Genomic DNA, 22,961 nt, shown 5'->3' on the forward strand with positions numbered 1-22,961 from the left:
TGTTCTGTGTTGATATCTGTTGAAACTGGTTGATGAGAACTGGAACTTATTCTACTAGTCTTTCTCATTATGTATGTTTGAAATTTTCCATGATAAAATTTTTTTTTTTAGAAGAGCAAGAGACTGATACCATTACATACAATCCTGAAAGTACCAAGTATTGGCAAGAATATGAAACAGTGAGAACTCCCATAGACTTCTGAGAGTGTAAATTGGCACAACCACTTTGGAGAGCTATAAGTCAGCACTCGGTAAGCTGAACATGGGTATACCCTGTGAAACCGATTCCACCTCTAGATACATTCCTAGCAGAAATGCATGAATATATGCAACAAGAAAAATCTGATAGCAGTGTTGTTTGAGCAAGAAAAGAAAAAAAGTGGAGACATGTAAATAACTACCCAGAGAAGAACAGAATAAATTGTGGTGTGTTCATACAATGCAATAATATATAACAATGGAAATAAACTACAATCACAGGCAAAAATATCAATGAATCTTTCAATGTAGAACAAAGGAAACCAGACTCAAAAGAGGACATATTACAGATTCTTTTCACTTATATATTACTGAAAAATAAGCAAAATTAATCTATAGTGTTGGAAATTGATATGCTGGTTACCTGTGGAGATCAGAGATGGGGTAAGGCTTAAGAAGGAACAGGAGGTAAGCTTTTTCAGGATGCTAATCCTGAAATCATGTTCTAGCTCTTAATCTGTGAGATGGTTAAAAAAAATACCCTTGTGATTTATGCATTTTTCTAAGTTTTACTTCTATTTATAAAAGTGAAAAAAATAAAATACTTTAATAAGAAAAAAGAAGCAAATGTTAAATCTTATTAAATTTCAGTAATGGCTATTTAGGTATTCATAACACTATTTCCTATGAGCCTTCTGTTTGAAAAGCATTAATGAAAAGCCAAAATTAAATAATTATTGGGTAGGATGAACAGGACAACTCTTTGTTCTAAAGCCACATGTTCTCAAAGTATTTATTGTATGTACAAATGTATTTTTTTGTGATACTGGGGATTAAATCCAGAAATGCCCTACCACAGAGCTACATCTCCAGTTCTTATTTCTTTCTTTTTTAAAATATTTTTTAAATTATTGATAGACCTTTATTTATTTATATGTGGTGCTTAGAATTGAACCCAGTGCCTCACACATACCAGGTAAGTGTGCTACCGCTGAGCCACGGCCACAGCCACTCCAGTTCTTATTTCTTAAGACAAGGTTTCACTAAGTCATCCAGAATTGTCTCAAAGTTATAGTTCTCTTTTTTTTGTTCGTTTGTTCTTTTTAGACATACCTGACAGTAGAGAGTATATTTTGACATATTATATATACATGGAATAGAGCTTATTCTAATTAGAATCCTATTCTTATGGTTATACATAATGTACAATTGCAGTGGTCACATATTCATGTATGAGAATAGTAAAATTATATCTGATTCATTCTACTGTCTTTCCCATCCCTATTCCTTTGCTATGATTTAGATGTGGTGTCCCTCAAAAGTTCACATGTGAGATAATGTAAGGTTTGGAGGGAAAATGATTGGGTCATAGCCTTAATCTAATCAGTGGATTTCTTCCTGGTGGGATTAACAAAGTAATAACTGGAGGCATTGGTTCATTGGGGATAAGGACATGGAGTATATATTTTGTATCTGGAGAGTGGAATCAGAGTCTCTCTCTCTCTCTCTCTCTCTCTCTCTCCCCCCCCCTCTCTTTATCATCTTGTGAGCTGCTTCTGCCACACTCTTCATGATGTTCTGCCACACCTCTAGACCCAAGGAATGGAGCCTGCTGTCTGCAGACTTGAGACCCGTGAAACTGAAAGCCCTTAAATAAAAGTTTTCCTCCTCTACAATTGTTCTGGTTGGATCCTTTTAGGCACAGCAGTGAAAAAGCTGACTAAAACATCCCTTCTTCTTTCCTTTTTGTCTAATTCAATAACCTGCTATTCCCCCCTCCGGCTCCTCACTGTGTGTTAGCATCCATATATCAGAAAGTAAGTTTGGCCTTTGGTTTTTTGGGATTGGCTTATTTCACTTAGCATGATAGTCTCCAGTTCCATCTGGCAAATGCCGTAATTCTATTCTTTTTTATGGCTAATATTCCATTGTGTATATGTACCACATTGTCTTTAACCATTCATCTGTTGAAGGGCACCTAGGTTGGTTCCATAGTTTAGCTACTGTGAATTGAGCTGCTATAAACATTGATGTGGCTGTGTCCCTGTAGTATGCTGATTTTAAGTTCTTTGGGTATATACTGAGGAGTGGGATAACTGGGTCAAATGGCAGTTCCATTCAAAGTTTTCTAAGGAATCTCCATACTGCTTTCCAGAGTGGTTGTACTAATTTGTTGTCCCACCAGCAATGTATGAGTGGGCCTTTTTCTTCACATCCTCTCAAATGTTTATTGTTACTTGTATTCTTGATAATGGCCCTTGTGACTGAAGTGAGATGGAATCTCAGTGTCGTTTTAATTTGAATTTCTGTAATTGCTAGAAATGTTAAACATTTTTTCATATATTTGTTGACCATTCATATTTCTTCTTCTTTGAAATGCAGGTTCAGCTCCTTGCCCACTTATTAACTGGGTTATTTGTTTTGTTTTTGTTTGATGTTAAGTTTTTTGAGTCGAACTTGCAATTCTTCTGCCTTAGCCTCACATCAAATTTATTTTTAACTAAAACAAACTAGGTGATATATCATCTAGCTGACATTTAGATTCTTTTTTTTTTTTATAGAAAGGGTTGGAAATAAATTAAAGCCACTAATACCATAACTTCTGTCCCTGGAAATTCTGTAATCACTACTGCTCACATCATGCCATATATCAGGCATATCTTGGATCAAAGAATATTCAGTCAACATAAAGGGCAAAGGTTTTCAGAGCTTGCAGCATCTACCAAGAAAAAAAGATGCTGCTGCTTTAACCTTATTCTCTTCACCTATTAACATGGTATTTAATATAAAATTTGGCCTGAGGGCCAGCTTCTACATTGTTTTTAATTTCAGGCTATTACATCAATCAGGTTGATAAAGAGTAAACATTTATGTGCAACTATAAATATCTAGGATATGAAGAATTAGCAACTGACAATTTTAAATACAATATCATAATTTTAAAACTTTCATTAGGCTTTTTAAAATGTCAAGAAATAAGGAAAACCTTACCTTTCCCACAAATGGAACTAGATGATGTTCACACATGGAAAACATATCTATGTCCTTCACAATCACCATCTCATCATGATCTTCATCAAATATAGCATCATTCAGGACATCTGAAATCAGAAGCTTGCCTTAGTAATGCTTACCATTCCACAGCAAAGCACAAAATAGAAAAGCCACCATGATCAATACAAAAAGACAGTAAATATAAATTAAGCCCCCCAAGTATTCAATTCTGTGAATATTTCAATGAAACTGACATGGGTACATTAAAAATATGTTAGAAATGTAACCTAGAGCATGTTATGTTAATTAATATTATTATTATTATATTATCATTATATTTTATATAAACATAGTATATATGTTATAATCTATATTTAAGTTTTTATAGGTGTTCCTCACCTGCAATGTGGATCAAAATGGGCTAAAAAGTATGTTATCCTCCCTAAAACATTAAGGACATACAAATTAAAACCAGTTAATTTTATCTATCAAATTACCAAAGTCTTTCTCTTTAAATGATATTTAAAAATCATTAATACAATGTTATATAAGAAATGCAGAACTGCAAATTTATCTGTAGTATGAGAAAAAAAGGAGGGAGGGAGAAATTAGGAAAGGAAGGAAAGAGAAATTATGCCAAATAAAATCAAAGTGGCTATTTACTTGTGTAGAAATGGGTCACTTTCACTCTATTTTTTTTTACCTTTTTTATACTTAATATTTCCTCTATAATGGATAGGTAGATAATCATGAGTTAAAGACGAATCTTTAGCATTCTGACTTCTAAGGCCAGAACCATACGCTTGTAAACCTGGCTGCTATTACCAATTCCTGAAATAATTTTCTATATTTCTAAAGTCTCCCAGTTACTGTAGATGAGTATAAGACTAATTCTAATCGTCACCTTTCTTAGATCTTTCGGTTTGTGTGCCTGTGCCTCTCTGGGGAGGCTTTAGGGATGAGTGATAAACTGTGAACCTGGCACAGGTGGCCAAGCCTACTGCAGACATCTAAAAACCGTTTTTATTTTTTAAAAACTGCACCAAGTGAGCCTCACTATCTCATCTGCAAAACAGAAGGTTACCTAGGGGATGCACAAGGGACCTTTGAGCTCTCCACCATTCTGTGACTGTTAAGAACATCCTGTCCTGGATGTTGAAGAGGAACAAAGGGATACAAGCCACCATCCTCACCACTGCAGTATCACCCTGGTTTTGATAATGGTATAGGTACCTGATTGATGGTGTAGGTGAATGCCTGTAATATGGAAAATTCCTCGGCTCTATCATCAACTGAGAAAAGAAGCTAAAAGATGGACCGTTATCATCTCACTTTTATAAAGTAAACATATACTTTATGGAAACGGCACTGACATCTAGGCACTGATGCCTAGTTGTACGGTTTCAAGGCTTTGGGGGATACCCACGCTACATAGTACAATTAGACACAAGGGAGGAGGTGAATACAGCCTACAGCCACCTACAGCCACCACTTTCCCTCAGGCAGGCTGCCAAGTGAGTCACAGGGAAGATGTGCAAACGTCCACCCACACTCCTGACCTTCAATGGCTCAGCTGCTCCTAGAATAGGGGCTCAGAGATACTGAGTCATCATGTAAACCAGTTATCATCCCCTGAGTCAGGCTATTCAGAATCGCACTAGAGTGTGTGGTAGGGAAAGTCATTAGCGTGGTCCATGAAAGTGAATGTGTGGGCTTTAAACACCCACAGACACTCCTGTTCAAAGTGGCTAATAAACTCCAGGGAGGAAAAAGCTCACAGTCCTTTGTTAAGTAAATATTCCTTCTCCAAAAGCAGTTTTTCTATACTGAATATTCTGTCCTAATCTTTAGTCATATTTCTGAAAGGAGTCCAAAAATAGCCCCTTAGTGTTCCGAGAAGCATCCTGGATTTCTCCAAGAGTTTAACATAATGTTATTGCCATGTATAAAACTTCCTAAAATCTTTAGTCACAAAGGAAATATTCCTGAAAGTAAAAACAAATAAAAAATTATTTCTTGAAGAGAATCATCATCTAATGTCAGACACATTCATTTTCTCTGGCAAAGAAATTCCCCATTGTAAGCTCTGATGACAACCATATGGTGTATATGAAAGCCAGCCTTTCAGCTAGGCTAAGTGAGGATCTTCACTTGCTAGCTGTTGGACCTTGGGCAAGGCATTTGTTGCCTTACTCTTCTTGGCAGTAAAACAGCCATGAATAAGAGCAGATCTTTCAGAGGTATTGTCAGGATTAAATGTGTTCACAGCTAAGTAAGAGATGTGGTAGTTACTACTCTTTTAATGAAGACTGGCAGCTAGACATGGTGGTGCACACCATGTAATCCCAGCTGCTCGAGAGCAGAGGTAGGAGAATCAAAAGTTCAAAGCAGCTTCAGCAATAGTGAGGAGGCCCTGAGCAATTTAACAAGACCCTGTCTCTAAATAAAATACAAAATGGGCTGGGGATGTGGCTCAGTAATTAAGTGGCCCTGAGTTCAATCCCCGGTAATAAAAGACAGACAGAACTGCTAAGCTATGTGTGGGACACATGGGTGTACACTGATAAATATCAGAAGTTAAAAAGCAATAAGTTGCTTATAACAGAATACAGGAAATGAACAGTAGTAACTTTACAGTGGAAAAGTCTGGCCAATGCTACCTGAACTAAGTGATCAAAGTTAACTTTGCCAGCAGTAAGACATAATAAATTGGATGCAGTGGCACACACCTGTAATCCCAGCAGCGAGGGAGGCCGAGACAGGAGGAGACAGGAGTTCAAAGCCAGCCTCAGCAATAGTGAGGCACTAAGCAACTCAGTGAGACCCTGTCTCTAAATAAAATACAAAAGAGGGCTGGGGGTGTGGCTCAGTGGTCAAGAGCCCCCCCCAGTTCAATCTCTGGTACCCTCCCCCCACCAAAAAAAAGACATAATGGTATTGTATAGCTCCAGATTTGATATAATGAGAAGGGCACATGGCCTCTGTGGTAGTCTTCCTCAAAATTTAAAACTGTAGTACAATCAGAGCTACCCAGGAGACTGAGCCAAGAGGATCATAGGTCCCAGGCCAATCTGGGCAACTTAGTAAGACCCTGTCTCAAAAAATAAAAAGGGCTGGGGATATAGCTCAGTGTTAGAGCATCCCCTGGATTCAATCCCCAGTATAGGGGAAACAAAAACAAACAAACAAAAAAAAGCACAGAGGTCACAAAAGAAAAGGAAAAACTGAGAAACTATCAACTGAAGAAGAGTAGAGAAATAACTATATGCAATGGAAATAAATTCAAGTAAAATCTGTAGTTTAGTGAATAGTATTGTACTCATATTAATTTCTCAAGTGTCAATGATTGTACCCATGCCAGATGTTTCTTGGGGAAGCTGGGGGAAGAGCATATGAAAACTCTATACTATCTTCATAATTACTAAGTAATAAAAAAAAGGAAAAGGACAATATCCATCAACTGAAATGTATAAAAATGGAGTACTACTCAGAGCAGTACAGAATGAACTATGAACATATAATAACATGTTTGAACCTCCAAAATATCAACTAAGTGAAATAAGCCATATATGTTTATAGATACACGTGTACACACATGCACACAGAAAAGATGACTGTCATGCATGTAGTATAATCAACAAGGATAGATCACATATACAATGGAGGTCTCATGAAATTCTACCTCCTAGTAATGTAGTGATCTTAGTTTGTGTAAGTACAATCTGTGATGTTTGCACAACGTCAAAATCACCTAGCACAACACATGAAACTCAGAAAGGCAACAGTGCAGTGATAAAAAGCAAACAGGTGGCTCACCATGGGCCAGAGAAATGGGAGAGAGGATTTGGCTGCAATAAGGTAGGAAGAAAGTTGTTTTTTGGGTGACAGAACTGTCAAAATTCACTTTGTACATGCAGAGCTGGTGAATATTTCTGAATGTTAACTATACCTGAATAAAGCCAATTTTAGAATATTTTTTCAATTATAATACAGTACCTAACCTTTTGTGTGAAGTAAAGTGGAAAAGAGAGAATAAACATATACACAAGTATTTATCTGCAAAAAGAAACAATGGGCCAGGCACAGTGGTGCACACCTGTAATCCCAGACACTTGGGAGGCTGAAGCAGGAGGATCCCAAGTTTGAGGCCAGCCTTAACAACTTATAGAGATCCTGTCTCAAAAAATAAAAAGGTTTGGGGATGTAGCTCAGTGATAGAGCACCCCTGGGTTCAAACCCCAGCACCCCTCCACACACATACACCACATGCGCACACACACACACACACACAAAAAAAAAAATACTGCAAGGATAAATGAAAAAGCTACTAAAAATGATTACCTATAAAGAACTACGAGAAAGGAGAGAAGAGATGTGGGTGGAAATGAGACATCTCTGAATATAATTTGCTGTTTGTCTTTGAACTCCTTTAAATGTTTACATACTCAAGTACATTACACCAATAACATAGCCTCATATGGCTTAATTCTTTGTGTGGTAATGAAATACTAATATGTTGCCTATATCCCATTTCATTAAAATGAATGTAGACTATAAACTTGACCTAGCCAAATCATTTTTCTTCAATAATGAAGTTTCCCAGCTATATTTACTTGTGTTTTGCTCCAACATATCTGAAAGCTACCATCTGTGGATAATAAGAACAAAACACTATCACAGATTGTTTTAATTTCCTGCCTGTTATCAGCAGCAAGAAGGTAACCCTGGAAACGAGGATTTACGGCATTCTATTTCCTACTGTTGGTCATAACCACAAAGGAGACCAAAGCAGCCTCCAAAATTTACAGGTTTGTCTATAAGGTCAGCACACAACCTCGGTCTTAAGGTACACCTTTCTCATGCCAGTAACAATTAAGCAATGGCAGCAAATAGCACTGCTGAACAACTATCCCTCGGGGAGGCAATCTGCTGGGGGGACCCCTTCCTGAAAGTGCAGTAAGACAGGTCTAAACACCTCTGAAGCATGGTTTCTTAGACTCTTCCAGTGAGTGTGTTAAAACAAATTGCTGGCCTCACACCCAGAGTCTCTGTTTCAGCAGGGCTGGTGAGCCTGGGAATCTGCATTTCTTTTTATTTTCTTGAGAGAGAGAGAGAGAGAGAGAGAGAGAATTTTTAATATTTAGCTCTTGGCGGACACAACATCTTTGTTGGTATGTGGTGCTGAGGGTCGAACCCGGGCGGCACGCATGCCAGGAGAGCGCGCTACCACTTGAGCCACGTCCCCAGCCCGGAATCTGCATTTCTAACAAGTCCCCAGAAGATCCTAGTATTGCTGATCTGGGAACCACACTCTGAGAGCCCCCATTTAAAGCATTTTAAGTTTTATGAAACTACACTGAATCTTCACATCTCCAAAATGCTCCTACTCAAATATATAGACATATATATCTAAGGATAAACACAGACCTGTTTCTGCCAAGAAGAAAGGAAAATGAGGAAGGGAAGAGGGAATTTCTGGAAAAGATTCCCCTAAAAGGAAATTTCTATCCAATAGAGTTTGGGTGTTTTTTTTTTTTTTTAAGTTTTTCTTTTTACTGAATGATATAAGAATTAACATTGTCTAGGCTATTTGGTGATCAGCACCAAAAATCAGAAATCTCTGAAGAAGCCAGAATTTGACTCTTGATTCATCTTTTGCTGGGAGAGCAGCATTCAAAGACAATGGGAAATGGCTTGCTATACTGAATGCATCCATCCTAAAGGGCAGGAAAGAGAACAGTGACTGCTTACTGGTTTTAGAATTAAAAGAGAATGAGTCAGAAAGGGGAAAGAGGGGGTAGTACCTAGGCCATAAGGCCTCTTTGTTCTTGGCTAGAATTAAATCAGCTGAAGGAGCTAACAAAGATATCTCTATCCTGATTCAGTGGAGCAAGGTGTGAATCACGGTCCCAGATGCTCCTAGTACAAGCTAATATCAGAGCTGCCCCTACCAGGATACAGCACTCATTTCACTGTGCCTCTCAGTACCATGGTCATTGTGCTCAGGTCTCCCAACCCCATTGGGTTATAACCTGTCAGAGGTACTTATTGTATCTTAAGGCTTTGGAGTAGTTCCCACAAAGTTGTAACATCATGCACAAAACCGGAATTAAACATAGATCTCCTGTGTCTATGCAATTAACATATGCATTTTTATTCAGTGATTCAACTTCTTAAAATAGATTGTAAAATAAAGGAACTCCAAAGACACTCATGTGACCAAGTGAACCTAAGAATTTTCACTGCAGCCTTATTGGTAATAGGAAAAATTGAGAAAATTGTCACTCAGAAGAATGATTACACAGCTTAGGTAGAGCTGCAATAAAATACAACCCAGGAGTGGAAATGAGTGAATTTGAACTGCATTTATAAATTCCTCAAATATTGTTTAATGGAAAAGGCATGACGCAGAAGGATATATACAGCATAATTCATATTTGAATGGATATATTGCATATAAAATGAAAGCATAATATAAGAGACCAAATTTAAAACAGTGGTTATCTCTGTGGCCAGAAGTTAAAGGATCCAGAAATAAAAAGTAATATCTTTCTTTTTTAGAAGCAATTACAGTAAACTATTAAGATTTGTTTAGACTTTGGATGCACTGTTTGGGGGTTTAGCTCAGTAGTAGAGTGCTTGCCTAGGATGAACAAGACCCTAGGTTCAATCCCCAGCACTGGAAGGAAGGAAAGAGAGAGAAAGAAATTGAAGGTATTTTGGCTAAACTAGTTTTTCATAGTTTGTCTTACCTATTTGGGACATTTTATAAATATAGTTTTTTTAAAATTATGGTGTTTACATATATACTGATCCTTCCCCCCCCCCTACACACACACACTTTAAAAAGAAAAAATAAAGGTTGGGGTTGTAGCTCAGTAGTAGAGCTCTTGCCTAGCATGTGTGAGGCACTGGGTTCAATTCTCAGCAACACATTAAAAATAAATAAAAAAAGATACTATTTCTATCCACAGCTAAAAATATTTAAAAAAAAAAAAAAAATAAGCTGAGGATACCTTGGAGCTGAGGGTGACAGATGGGGGGACAGAGGGTAAATACCTGCCTGCTTCTTACAGTGTTGCAAACTCCTTCAAACCCTCCTCCAAATCCTTTGCACTCTTCTTTTTCCAACGTGGACCCTGAAGAATGGCTTCCACAAAAGAAGAGTAGTAAGAAGGACCATACCAGCAACATTCATAAATATGTCCGTGGAGAGAGCATCAAAAAGCATGTCCCTTGGGGCTGAGAATATAGGTCTGTGAGAGAACACTTGGCTACCACGTGAAATTCCTAGCACTGTCAAAAATTAAAGTTAAAAAATATGTTCCTTAAACCAAGTACAGTGGTACATACCTATAATCCCAGAAACTCAGGACATTGAATTGATGATATAAGAACATGAAAGCACAATCTCTCCATCCACACTCAATTATTTAAGTGGTCTTAAAGGAACCTGACATGTACATTGAGGCAGGAGGATACCAAGTTTGAGGCCAGGTTCTGCAACCTAGCAAGACCCTGACTCAAAATAAAAACTAAAAAGCTGGGATGTAGCTCAGTGGTAGGCGCCCCTGGATTCAATCCCTAGGAACACATGCACACACAGCATGCCCTTCAGACACTCAAGACATTCAGAAATTTGTCATAAAGGCAAAGGGGACCTCAGATATGCACAATGACACCAGGTTCAGGAGTAGTCTGGGCCTAAGGAATAAGGAAAGTCCCGTACCATATCTGTATAGTTGTCTAGAAAATGCAACAAGAATGAAGATCTGCCATACAAGCTCTATACTTCAGTCACCTACGTACCTTTTACCACTTTCAAAAAAATCTATAGTCAATTTGGATGAGAACTTCTGATTTTCAAATAAAGTTGTAAAATGGCAAAAAATAAAAAAATTGAAGAACAACTCCCTAAACCATGTTCTGCTATTTAAAGACCTCAACTCTTTGGCATCAAAACATTTTGCTTTCTGCCTCCTGTTTGAAAAATTTGTTCTGTAAGAAAAGCAATGTCAAAACAAATTTGAAGAGGGGAAAAAAAAATCACCATCTCTGCTTTCATTTCCATCATGACAGTGCACTTCTTGTTAGAACTTCCAATACTCACAGCTTCTTGCACTTAAAAGACAGAGCTAACATTTGTAAAACTGGGCCAAAATAACCATGAACCCAAACATTCCACACACGGACGTAATGGAGGAAACTAAGAGGACTGTAGACAACTGGTCACACCATCTGCCAGAGAAGGCAGGGGCTGCCGCACAGCTTTGATTCGATCTTTGAAGCTATTTCATAAACTGCAAATTTGTTAGCAGAAAAGATCCAGTACATTGCAGAGAAAGCAAAAATTTGGTTATTTTGGAAATTTTCATTCCTACTGTCCTTAATGGAAATAAACTCATGTTTCTTTTAAGTTATTAAAAGAAAGCCAAGGCAATTGACACAGATGCTATTTGGTGCCCTAAAAAGAGTACAACATACAAGCTTTCACTCAACAAATACAGTACTGGTGAACTATTCCCATTCTCTCTGCCACCCATCATGAGTACATCACTGGAGAGAGATCTAGTTTCTACACATGAAGTTACATATCTTGCTCAGTAACACTGTTCCTGATTACAGCAATGTTCATTGTAGTTTTATTTCAAGATAAAGAAATACTAAAATAAGAACATGAAAGCACAATCTCTCCTCCCACATTCAATTATTTAAGTGGTTTTAAAGGAACCTGACTTGTTCAGTGGTTCCAGTTACAGAATGGTGAAGTAGAAGGAACAAAAAGAATCCACAGACCCATGTTCTAGTGCAAGATTTGTGCAGACTGTGTTAGCTGGGTTTTCAACAGCTTTACAGGTAAAAGAATGGCTCCAGAGTTCCTGGTTTAATAACCCTGGGTGTGTGGAAATAAATGTCAAACTATTAATGTTACCCTCCTGCTCTACTGGTCAGCCTGGAGATGGACATCACAGTAGCCAGAGCTTTCTGTACTAAGGAAAAAAAGCACTTATTTTAAACTATTTTGATTTATTCTTAAATAAAATTGAAGGTTGCCAATCCCGTATATTATGAATTCTTAAAATTATCTAAGATAAGAACTCTCACTCTACTCTCAGTTAACTACTCTAAATATTTCTGGTAGATCAAGATTAGAGCATTACATGCTAAGAAAACAAAGTGTATTCAAGGAGCCTTTTTTTTTTTTTAACAAAAGCACATACTTGCCAAATTTAGTTTTTTAATTGGATAATTTTGTAGACTTTCACAATCCAGCTGTTAAGCTGGAAACAGAACTTACAAAACAGATGGTGATAACAAGGTCTGGTTCACAGCAGTTCTAAAGAAAGAACACACCAATCCGATAAACTATCCATTTGCTTTAAAAAGCCTCTAGCAGGCTCATCTCTTACCACACTGCTGCCAGGGGATTTCTTAAAGTGGGCATTATGGAACCAAGGAGAATTCTATCCAAGAAGGGACCAGCAGAGTGTGCAAGCCACCATCATTAGTGACAAATGATTACGGAATACGGACCATCCTTTGGAACAGCAGTTCCCAATATGGCCAATCACACAGACCTTTGGAAAATGCAGCTTCCCAAGACACAGTAAGAAAATCTGATTCACTGAGTGTGGATAAGAACCCAGGATTATGTCTTTTAAAAACACCAAGAAATTCTGATGATCAGTTTGGGGTAGAAGCGCAGGACTTTGAGGACTGAAAAACCACCCCACTGCCAGGCCTCATTTGCTGTTTCAGCAAAGCTGAACAGGGAGCAATTTCCCACCATGAACCCTCACTGCAGCCACCAAGTCAAAGAGTGATGATTCCTGTGGACACTGTGAGGTCTGCACACAGCTAGGGAAAAGTTGAACAAGCTCTAGGGAAGCTGAAAAGGGTTGGGGAAAGCAGGGACAAAGGGGGGAGATATAGAAAGCTGGAGCCAACTTTACTTTTTTGAAGCAGAAAGGACCACACACTCCCAGGAAAGGGGAAGGAAGGAGAACCTCACATCAAAACACTGTGGCCCCATTCTAGAAAAATCAGCCACTTGAGACATCAGTCAGATTTTACAGCCCACTCAATTGAAATCATAACATGATCAAGTCTATACAGTTCCTGAGCTAGATACAAATATATCAAACCGGGCTGGGGATGTGGCTCAAGCGGTAGCGTGCTCGCCTGGCATGCGTGCGGCCCGGGTTCGATCCTCAGCACCACATACAAACAAAGATGTTGTGTCCGTCGATAACTAAAAAATAAATATTAAAAAATTCAAAAAACAAACAAAAAAAAACCCCAAATATATCAAACCATGATCTCAAGAGACTTGAGATCTGAGGAAATAAGAGGCCTCGGTATAATAGTATTTGGAGAATGGCTAAAAGTTAACCTACAAAAGTAATACTTTACAGAAAGAAAAACTTGTAGGATGAGGGCAAAATTGAGTTGTATTAAAGATTTAAGATTTCAGGAGGCTGCAGGGTATGGGGGTGCACTCCTGTAATCTCAGCTACTCAGGAGGCTAAGGCAGAAGGATCACTTGAGCCCATGAGTTTGAAGCCAACCTGAGCAACATAGCAAGATCCTGTGAATGAATAAATGAGGAGAGGAAAGAAGAAAATTAAACATTAAATACTTACTTAAGAAGAACCAACTTGTTGGCCAACTAGTCAGCCAACAAGAGTTGACTTTTGCCCTCTTTTTCTGACTCTGCACCAGAGCCCTGATCTCAAGCCACCTAATTCTACTCTGACTTACTAAAGTATGAACTGAATAGAGAGAACCCAAAGGCAGGACCCCTGAATGGGGTTTTTCTGCAGTTGAAACTAGTTTTTCTGCAGTTTCAGCCATGAGGCTACAAGGCCTATGGCCAATGCTAGCAAAGAAAATGAAGAGAGCAAATCTAACTTTTAAAAAGAAAGGTAACCAGGCATGGTGGTGCACACCTGTAATCCCAGTGACTCAGGAGGCTGAGGCAAGAGGATCCCGTTTGGGGCCAGCTTTTGCAACTTAGCAAGACCCTGTCTCAAAATAAAAAAAATAAAAAGGGCTGGGGATATGGCTCAGAGGTACCCTTGGGGTCAATCTATAGTACCATAAAATAAGTTACTAGGTTAAAGTCGAAGAACGGGTCAAAGCTACCTGTCAGCTCAGGAGAGGAGATCAGAAAGGGCAACCTAATACCCAGAGACTGCTGGAGCCCAGAGTTAGTGTGCATTAGTCACAAAATTCTATTTTATCAACTACTTATTTGGTTTCTATAAAGAAAAAAAATCAGTAATTTAATGCTACTCTGACCTTTACTTTTTAAAATCAAACTGGAACAGTTTCAGGGAAAAGGAGAATCCCATTAAATCTTCAAACTAATAAAAAGCCTTTTTTTTTTTTAAAGGAAGTTCTCTAGAGAAATTTATCCTGGAAAAACAATCATATGAAGTATACAACATTCCTACTATAAACATTTTACCTGAATTTAATCAAGTCTTGAGACCTAAATTAAATTTTCCAAGAATATGGGCAATAGAGAAACAAATTAAATTAAAAAAAAAACAATGATCAAATCACAAAGGTGGAGTATCTTTCAGGACAACAAGCATCTCTGTAAGGCAGTGTTATGGGGTAGGGGCTGCAGGGACAGTTCTCATCTAAAACATAATCAGATGCAAATGTATGGCCCTCTAGTGGCTCCCAGTTTAAAAAAAAATCATTAAAAGATGTTTGGGACCACTGAAGAAATGTGAATATAGAGTAGGAATTCGATGATATGAGGGAGTTAACAATTAATTTTAATAAGGATGGAGTAAGTGGTTAAGAAGAAAAACTGTTTTCAAGGTGATATATTCTTTTTTTGGGGGGCGGGGGTGGTAGTGGGGAAGTGATTCCCAGGGATTGAACCCAAGTATCTCTATCAATGAGATACTTCCTTAGTCCTATTTTGAGACAGGTTCTTGCTAAATTTTCCAGGGTGGCCTCAAACTTGGAATATTCCTGCTTCAGCCTCCCAAATTGCTGGTATTACAGATATGTGCCACCATCCCTGACCTGCCATTTTACCTCTTAGTAAAAGAATAGAGTATGCCAATATGGCAGGAAGCTAATTTTGAATCTAGGTGGTAGGTATATAGATGTCCACTATATAATTTTGTCTACTTTTGTGTTTGGAAATCTTTTTAGAAAGCATGATCCTAAAATATTAGTTTCCTTGTTCTCCCAACTGAGAAACTGCTTTTCTAGTTGATATGAAGTCCTTGTTAATAATAATAATAATAATAATAAAGAAATCTTTTTTAGGGCTGGGGATGTGGCTCAAGCGGTAGCACGCTCGCCTAGCATGCGTGCGGCCCAGGTTCGATCCTGAGCAGCACCACATACCAACAAAGATGTTGTGTCCGCCGAGAACTAAGAAAAAATAAATAAATGTTAAAATTCTCTCTCTCTGTCCCCCTCTCTCTCACTCTCTCTTTAAAAAAAAAATTAATCTCTCTAAAAAAAAAAAAAAAAAAAAGAAATCTTTTTTAAAACTATATTTTTAGTTGGAGATGGACATAAAACCTTTAGTGGTGCTGAGGATTGAACCCAGTGCCTACATGTGCTAGGCAAGCACTCTACCACTGAGCTACAACCCCAGCCTAACAAACTAAAATCTTACATGCTAGTAAAACTAGCAACTGGTTTTTCTCTGGTAGAGGCAACTAACACTTCTGTCAAGGGTGGAGAGTCCTTAAAGACTTCATCTAATCAAAGGAACTATGGGTTACAAGTCCACAGACCATGAAGAACACACAGATGAGGGACCTTTTCGAGCTGGGATTGTGGCTCAGGGGTACAGTGCTTGCCTAGCATGTATGAGACACTGGGTTCAATCCTCAGAACCACACAATAAATAAAATAAAGGTATCATGTCCATCTACAACAACAACAAAAAAAAAAACTGCATCACAAGAAAAAAGAGATCTATTATCAGAAACCATTAAGTATGCATGTTTCAAGAGAAAACCATACTGTTTCAGTTAGATTTTGTGTTGTTATGACCAAAACACTGAATATCCACTTATAGGAGGAAAAGTTTATTTGGGGCTTACAGTTTCAAAGGTCTCAGTCCATAGATGGCCAACTCCACTGCTCTGGGTCCAAGGTGAGGCAGCATATCATGGGGGAGGGGCATAGCAGAGGAAAGCTGCTTAGCTCATGAGACAGAAAGAGAGAAGGGGCCACAGAAAAGATGCACCCTTCCAGGACATGATCCCAATGACCCACCACTTCTTAGCAATGCCCTATTTACCTACAGTTACCACCCAGTCAGTCTATTCAAATTAGGATGGACTGATTAAATTACAGCTCTTACAATCCAATCATTTCACCTCTGAATATCCTTGCAGTAGCAGGAGTTTTGGGGGACACCTAATATTCAAACTATAACACACACCCCTAGCATTGAAAGTATTCTGAGGTGCTTACTGGGTCCCCCATCAGCTATGAGGAATCAACAGAGTGAGCAATGAGATGATACCGAGAGGCCCACAGTGCTGCAAGTCGCCTCAGCATGACAATCCAACTAACTACCAGTCTAACGGCCTCTCCCTGCACAGCAGACCAGAATAACTTGTCTAGGGTCATAAACCAGTTTGCAGAGGGCTGGGCATGATGGCACACATTGAAGGATCCCAAAGTTAAGCCCAGCCTGAGCAACTTAGTGAAAGCCTTTCTCAAAATACAAAATAAAAAAGGTTAGGGGATGTAGCTCAGTGGTAGAGCACCCCTGGGTTCAATCCTAGTACCTAAATAAATAAACAAACCAACAAACAATAAACAAATTAGCAGGGATGCTATGACTAGCCCAGGGTAGTTCTTCCCATGATTGCAGGATGCATTTTTGTTGACATACTAAAACACCAGTTTCAGAAACACCACACATCTTACGATTGTATCAACAGAATTTCCAACACATTGTGAAGCTGGATGATTTGCACCTCACTTGTAAAGGGCCCCATCCTTCAAAAGGCCATCTAATCATGGTGGAAAGGAATAGAAAGGAAGAAAGAGACACTAACATGAACGAAAAATAGCATGGAGTAAGTAAGCCCTCCATAGAAGGTACTAACAGCTGGAGGCTATGGCTAGCAGCTGAAAGGCCCATTAGTTCTGATGGGTGATCAGAGTGGCATACCTCCACTGATGCCCAGGCATTAACGGGAGCTCTTACATTTTGAAGGGTGGTGGACATTTAGAAAGGTATAATCTACAGCAGCTCTGCCGTAAACTACGAGATAGAGTCCTCACTGAGTAACAGTCTCTCCATTGAACTGCAGCATGGATAGCCCTAAATCATTGCTAATGAACATCTTAACACAAGCCCATGAATTACATAGGTATAAATGCATTTTAATCTATCTTAGTGACAACTTCCTTGTTTGAGATGATTTTAATGGCTTTGATTCCTACTTAGAACAAATAAAAATAAATACTTATGACATGAAATACATCATGTAGGAGGATGGATATAATAAAATCATGTTGTAGGCAATTATGAATATGCCACATTGAATCCCATTTTGTATCATTAAAATGTACTAATTTAAAAAAAAAAATCATACTTCACAGCATGAATCATGTACTCTTGGGAAAGCTGAAACAGCTGGACTAAACAAACCTCAAAATAATTCAGCCCAGAACTCAACAACAGCCAATTCCTCACCTAACCCTGGGTGCTTCTCCATAGAACTTTAGATTAAGAAACAGTTGTCAGTAAATGAAGGTGGGCAGGGGGCTCCCCATGGTTAGCAACCCACACCAGAAAGGTTTTTTAAAAAGGAAGTGAACAGACAAGACGGGCTAAAGACTGAACAACAACAGCCCCAGGAAGGACTTTGCCTGGGACTCAACACCAGTGTATGAATGAAACTAAACTAAAAATACTATACTGTCTTATGTGGGAAAATGGTTTTAGAAGATAAGAAAACACATAGGTAACAGGCTACAACACAACAAATCTCTTAGCCCTGGTGAGGAAAGACAGCAGAAGGAAGAAACCTATTAGAATTCAGAAAAAGCACTTTGGTGCGGACAGACTGGAGCAGGGCAAGCTAGGAGGCAAGGTAACTAGTGAAGTGGACACTGTAATCAGGTGAGAGACATGGCATTTCTAGAGATATTCAGGTGGTATGATTCAGGATTTTTGAGCAGATTAAGGGATTAATGGGAAGGCATAAATGCAGAGAAAAAATGACCAGAGTTTAGAGACTAGACCAAATAGCAACAAGTATTCAGGTAAAGTTTATTAGAAGGACTGACTATGTACGACTAGAAGGTACTTTCAAAACATCAGAAAAAGGAGGTAGTCCTAATTGCCGCAGTCTGGCTGGGCACAAACCAGGAGCCACTCCCCGGGAATCCCCACAAGAACTCCAAAGTAGCAGCCATAGTAATGCCTCGCCTGTCAACCAATACTATTGGCAAAATGCCAGGGGCCGTTCCCACTGGGCTGTGGCTCTCAGCACCTAATGTCTTCAATGTTAACCTTGAATAAGTTTAAGATAAGGGCCCAGTGGGCGAGCCCCGCCTAACATGCACAAGGCCCTGGGTTCCATCCCAGCAAATAAACAAACTAAATATATGTAACTGCTTTGAAAACATTTAATTTTAACTGGCATACTGTTTTACAGCAAACTTTTTTAGTAAGTAGAAGGAGTACACTAAAATAATGATAAAAAGTTTGGCATAGAAACATGTAAGCAGGTAACATGGTAGGTATTTGTGCACTGTACCTAATTAACATGTGCTACACTTGTATACAACTGGCAGCACAGCAGGCTTGTTTACACCACCATCACCACAAACTCACAGGCACTGTACTATAATGTTAGAATGCCAGAAGGTCACTAGACAACAGGAATTTTCCAGCTTCCTTATAATTTTGAGAGATCACCGTCACGCCAGGGTTGACTGAATGGTTGTCATGAGGCACATAACTGTATATGTTCTATTTTTCTCTGATTTCAGGGTAATTGTTTTCAGCAATACATACTGTACAACTGTGGAAGTTTAGCTAATTATTAGAACAAGTTGTATTTCTTTTACTCCTAGATTTGAAATAACTGTCACAATATTTTTTTAATTTTTTTTTTTTTTAGTTGTAGGTGGACACAATCTTTTATTTATTTTTGTGCAGTGCGGAGGATCGAACCCAGTACCTCATACATGCAAGTCAAGCGCTCTACCACTGAGCGATAACCCTACAATATTTTTAATCTATTTGAAAATACATGTACATACTTCAGAAATCAAAAATTTTAAATTATCACTGACCCTCAAACAACATGCATTTGAGTTGTATGGGTCCACTAATACATGGATTTATTTGTTTTTGGAGATTTGGGACAATGTGAAAAACTCAGACAAACCAGATAGCCTAGAAATATTTTTAAAAATTAAGAAAAAAATTAAGCATGCCAAGAATATACAAAATATGTGTAGACAATTCTATTTTATCATAAAATAGACACAAACCCACTACAAAAAGCGAAAAATTGGGCTAGGCGTGGTAGCACACACCTATGATCCCAGCAGCTCAGGAAGCTGAGGCAGGAAGATTATGTGAATTCAAAGCCAGCCTCAGCAAAAGCAAGGCACTAAGCAACTCAGTGAGACCCTGTCTCTAAATAAAATACAAAATAGGGCTGGGGATGTGGCTCAGTGGTTGAGAGCCCCCGAATTCAATCCCTGGAACCTAAAAAAAAAAAAAATAGGAAAAAACATGAAAAACTGTCAGGCACAGTGGCACATGCCTGTAATCCCAGCAACTCAGGAGGCCAAGGCAGGAGGATCTCAAGTTCAGAGCCAGCCTGAGCAATTTAGTGAAGCCCTAAGCAATTTAAGGAGACCCTGTCTCTAAAATATAAAAAAAAAAAAAAGGGCTGGGGATACAGTTAAGCACCCCTGGATTACCAGGGTTACCAAAAAAAAAAAAAAAAAGTGAAAACTGATTAATCAAAAAAAGGTAGACAACTAGACATTTAGCTGTCTCCAGACAGAAGCACATGCCACCCCCTATGAAGTATTCTTGATTAAATGTAAGGGTTGGGGGTATGCAAGTCTCTAAATCTAATTACTAGTGTATAAGCAAAAAGGGGCAAAAGGAACATGCTAACCTAAATTATGAGAATAAAATAAGCAAAACCTAGAAAAATACGATAAGTAACACTGGTCCTCTTATGGTTTTATTTTGATATACAGTTTTAAAACTAATTATTGCAAGATATTGAGTTCATCATCCAGCCAGTGTTCATTTTTATCCTCAAATTTTTAGTAAAAACTTCTGATTTGTTTTATTTTTACCATATGGGCCATATAGCTCCAACATCTGCCATTTATGAAAACTAATTTTATTTTGCACTGCAAAGCCTAGAATGTGGGATATTCTACAGGACAAATGGCCCTGTTTGTTCAACAACAAAGTATTAGAGACTAAAACGGAAGTACAAAATGTAACAAACTCTGTAATGTAAGAACCTTAAGGAGACTTATCCAATGTAATTAGTAAAGTTTGTTTGGATCCTGAGTCAAACAAATAAGCTTATAAAAAAGATGCCTGTGAGAAAATCAGAGCTAAACACTGGCTACATATGTGATGTTGGGGAACAACTGTTCAAGTATGATCATATATTATAGTTTTTTTAAGTTCTTATATTTTAGAAATGTCTTAAAGTATTTATTAGTGAAATGACATATCTGGGATTTGCTTTAAGATAATCCAGAGGAGGAGGGCCTTGAGGCAAGAGGGACCAGGCAAGAGGGACCGAGCAAGACAGACTTGACATGGATGTTGACAGCTACTGAGGTTGAGCAATGGTACACAGAAGCTCATTCTTAACTGTGGGTACATGTGAACATTTCTACAATAAAGTGCTTAAAACCTGTCATCCTAACAAAATGAAAAGTTAAGAAGTGCTATATGTCCTTAAGAAATTAATTCAAGGGGCTGGGGCCGGGGCTCAGTGGTAGAGCGCTCACCTAGCATGCCTGAGGTGTTGGGTTCGATCCTCAGCACCACATAAAAATAAATAAAATAAAGGTATTGTGTCCAACTACAACTAAAAAAATTTTTTTTAAAGAAATTAATTCAAATATTCATGAATCCTTCCACCTGAGCTGGGCAATTGGCTAGGAATTCAAAGATGAGAACAGACAGTCTCCTGTTCTCTAAAAATGTCTAAAAAACTGCTACCAATGCTGTAAGAAGACAAAATTCTAGTACATGAATGTCCTCTCAGCCTTGACTATAACAAATTTATAACAGATACTCTGCTAATTCAATCCACATTATTCCCCAATCCAATTGCCATAGACACAATAGAGAATTTACTGTTGTAGGGAACATCTTTGTTTACATAAACAGGAATTAAGAACTGTTCGTACAATCCAAGATTCATAACCTGGGATGATCAGACAGTGGCCCTCTCCTGGTAAATCTCAATACTGCAGTACCACTCAACCAAATACTGAACTGACAGAAGTGTGCAGCAAATGAGTTGGGGGTGGAGGGTGCAGCAACGCATGGAGGAGTTTCTAGAGCTAGACACAGCAAACAGCAGACGAGAGGAGAGGAAGAGATTCAAATAAATCGTAAAACATTATGAATAAATTAAAGACAGCATCAGAGATTATGACAATTCTTTCTCCATCACCCTCTCAGCCCAGCTACTCTCAAGATTCCAGCCTGGGCAGGTTTTTCCTGGGCTTCAATTTCCTCATCTATAAAATGGAAATTATATTACCTACCCTATAGGACTACCACAAATATCAAGCCAGGCCACATATGTCAAGGACTCAGACAGGGTCCAGTAGGTGACAAGCCATCTGCAGTGTATGTCATTCAGATATGGGTCAGCTTAGCATCATTCCCCTACCCAGGCTCCTACCTCCCAGCAGAGATCAAGTTCCTTTGCTAAATGCTTTCCTTGGGCTGTGCATTCACTGTGGCATTTCTCTTCCCTGTGATTCTATAATGTGTTTTCTTTTCAAGAAGCTATGAGTTCCACAAGAGCAGGAGCCACACTCAGCTTTGCTCATTCTGTATTCCTAACATTCAGCATAGTGCCTGGCATGCGATGAATTTTTTAAAAAACAAAATTGTAGTAAAAATCCATACTAATCCTCGTTAGTCTTATGAATAATAGTATTTAGTACTCACATGGATTGAATAGTTTCCCCTTAAAAAAATACATGTTGAAGTCCTAAACTCCAAGCACCTTAGAATATAACCTAATGATGTTGTTGCTGATGTTATCCAACTTATAATGAGACATACTGGAATTCAGTGGGATCCTTGAATCAACACAACTAGTGAACGCAGAAGATAGAACTTGGATGTTGACAGAGGCAGAGAATGGACTGTTGAAGCCACAAACCAAGGAACATGTGGGACTGTTGGTCCTACTACCAGAGGCTGGGAAGAGCAAGGAAGGACACCCACTACAGGTTTCATAGGAAGAGGGTATTGTGGACACCTTGATTTCAGACATTTAGCTTCTGGGACTGTGCGATTTGATTTGTTATTTTCACCACCCAGTTATGATATTTCATAATGGCAGCCCTAGGAAACCAATACAAGTACCAACCCAACAGCTTTGTTTGGTATATCAAGTTATACATAGTGCCTTTCCTTCCCTTGTCAGATACTAGGGATCAATCCCAGGGGTGCTCTACTACTGAGCTACATCCCCAGTCCTTTTTATTTTTTTGAGACGGGGGTCTCCCTAAGTTGCCCA

General features: G+C 38.6%; 1 protein-coding gene across 2 annotated transcripts in view; it reads right to left on the minus strand.

Annotated features, from left to right (window-relative positions):
- Gch1 (GTP cyclohydrolase 1) overlaps positions 1–22,961 on the minus strand; it is a 43,555-nt gene that overhangs the window by 14,992 nt on the left and 5,602 nt on the right. For both annotated transcript variants that reach the window (XR_013438885.1, XM_005337955.5), the window contains exon 2: positions 3,190–3,299. Coding sequence is in view for 1 of the 2 variants with exons in the window: in XM_005337955.5 (XP_005338012.2) it covers positions 3,190–3,299 (110 nt within the window). In the remaining variant the exon portion in view is untranslated. The remainder of the gene's footprint in view (positions 1–3,189; positions 3,300–22,961) is intronic.

This window comes from Ictidomys tridecemlineatus, chromosome 5 (assembly GCF_052094955.1).
Source record: "Ictidomys tridecemlineatus isolate mIctTri1 chromosome 5, mIctTri1.hap1, whole genome shotgun sequence".
Classification (NCBI taxonomy): Eukaryota; Metazoa; Chordata; class Mammalia; order Rodentia; family Sciuridae; genus Ictidomys; species Ictidomys tridecemlineatus.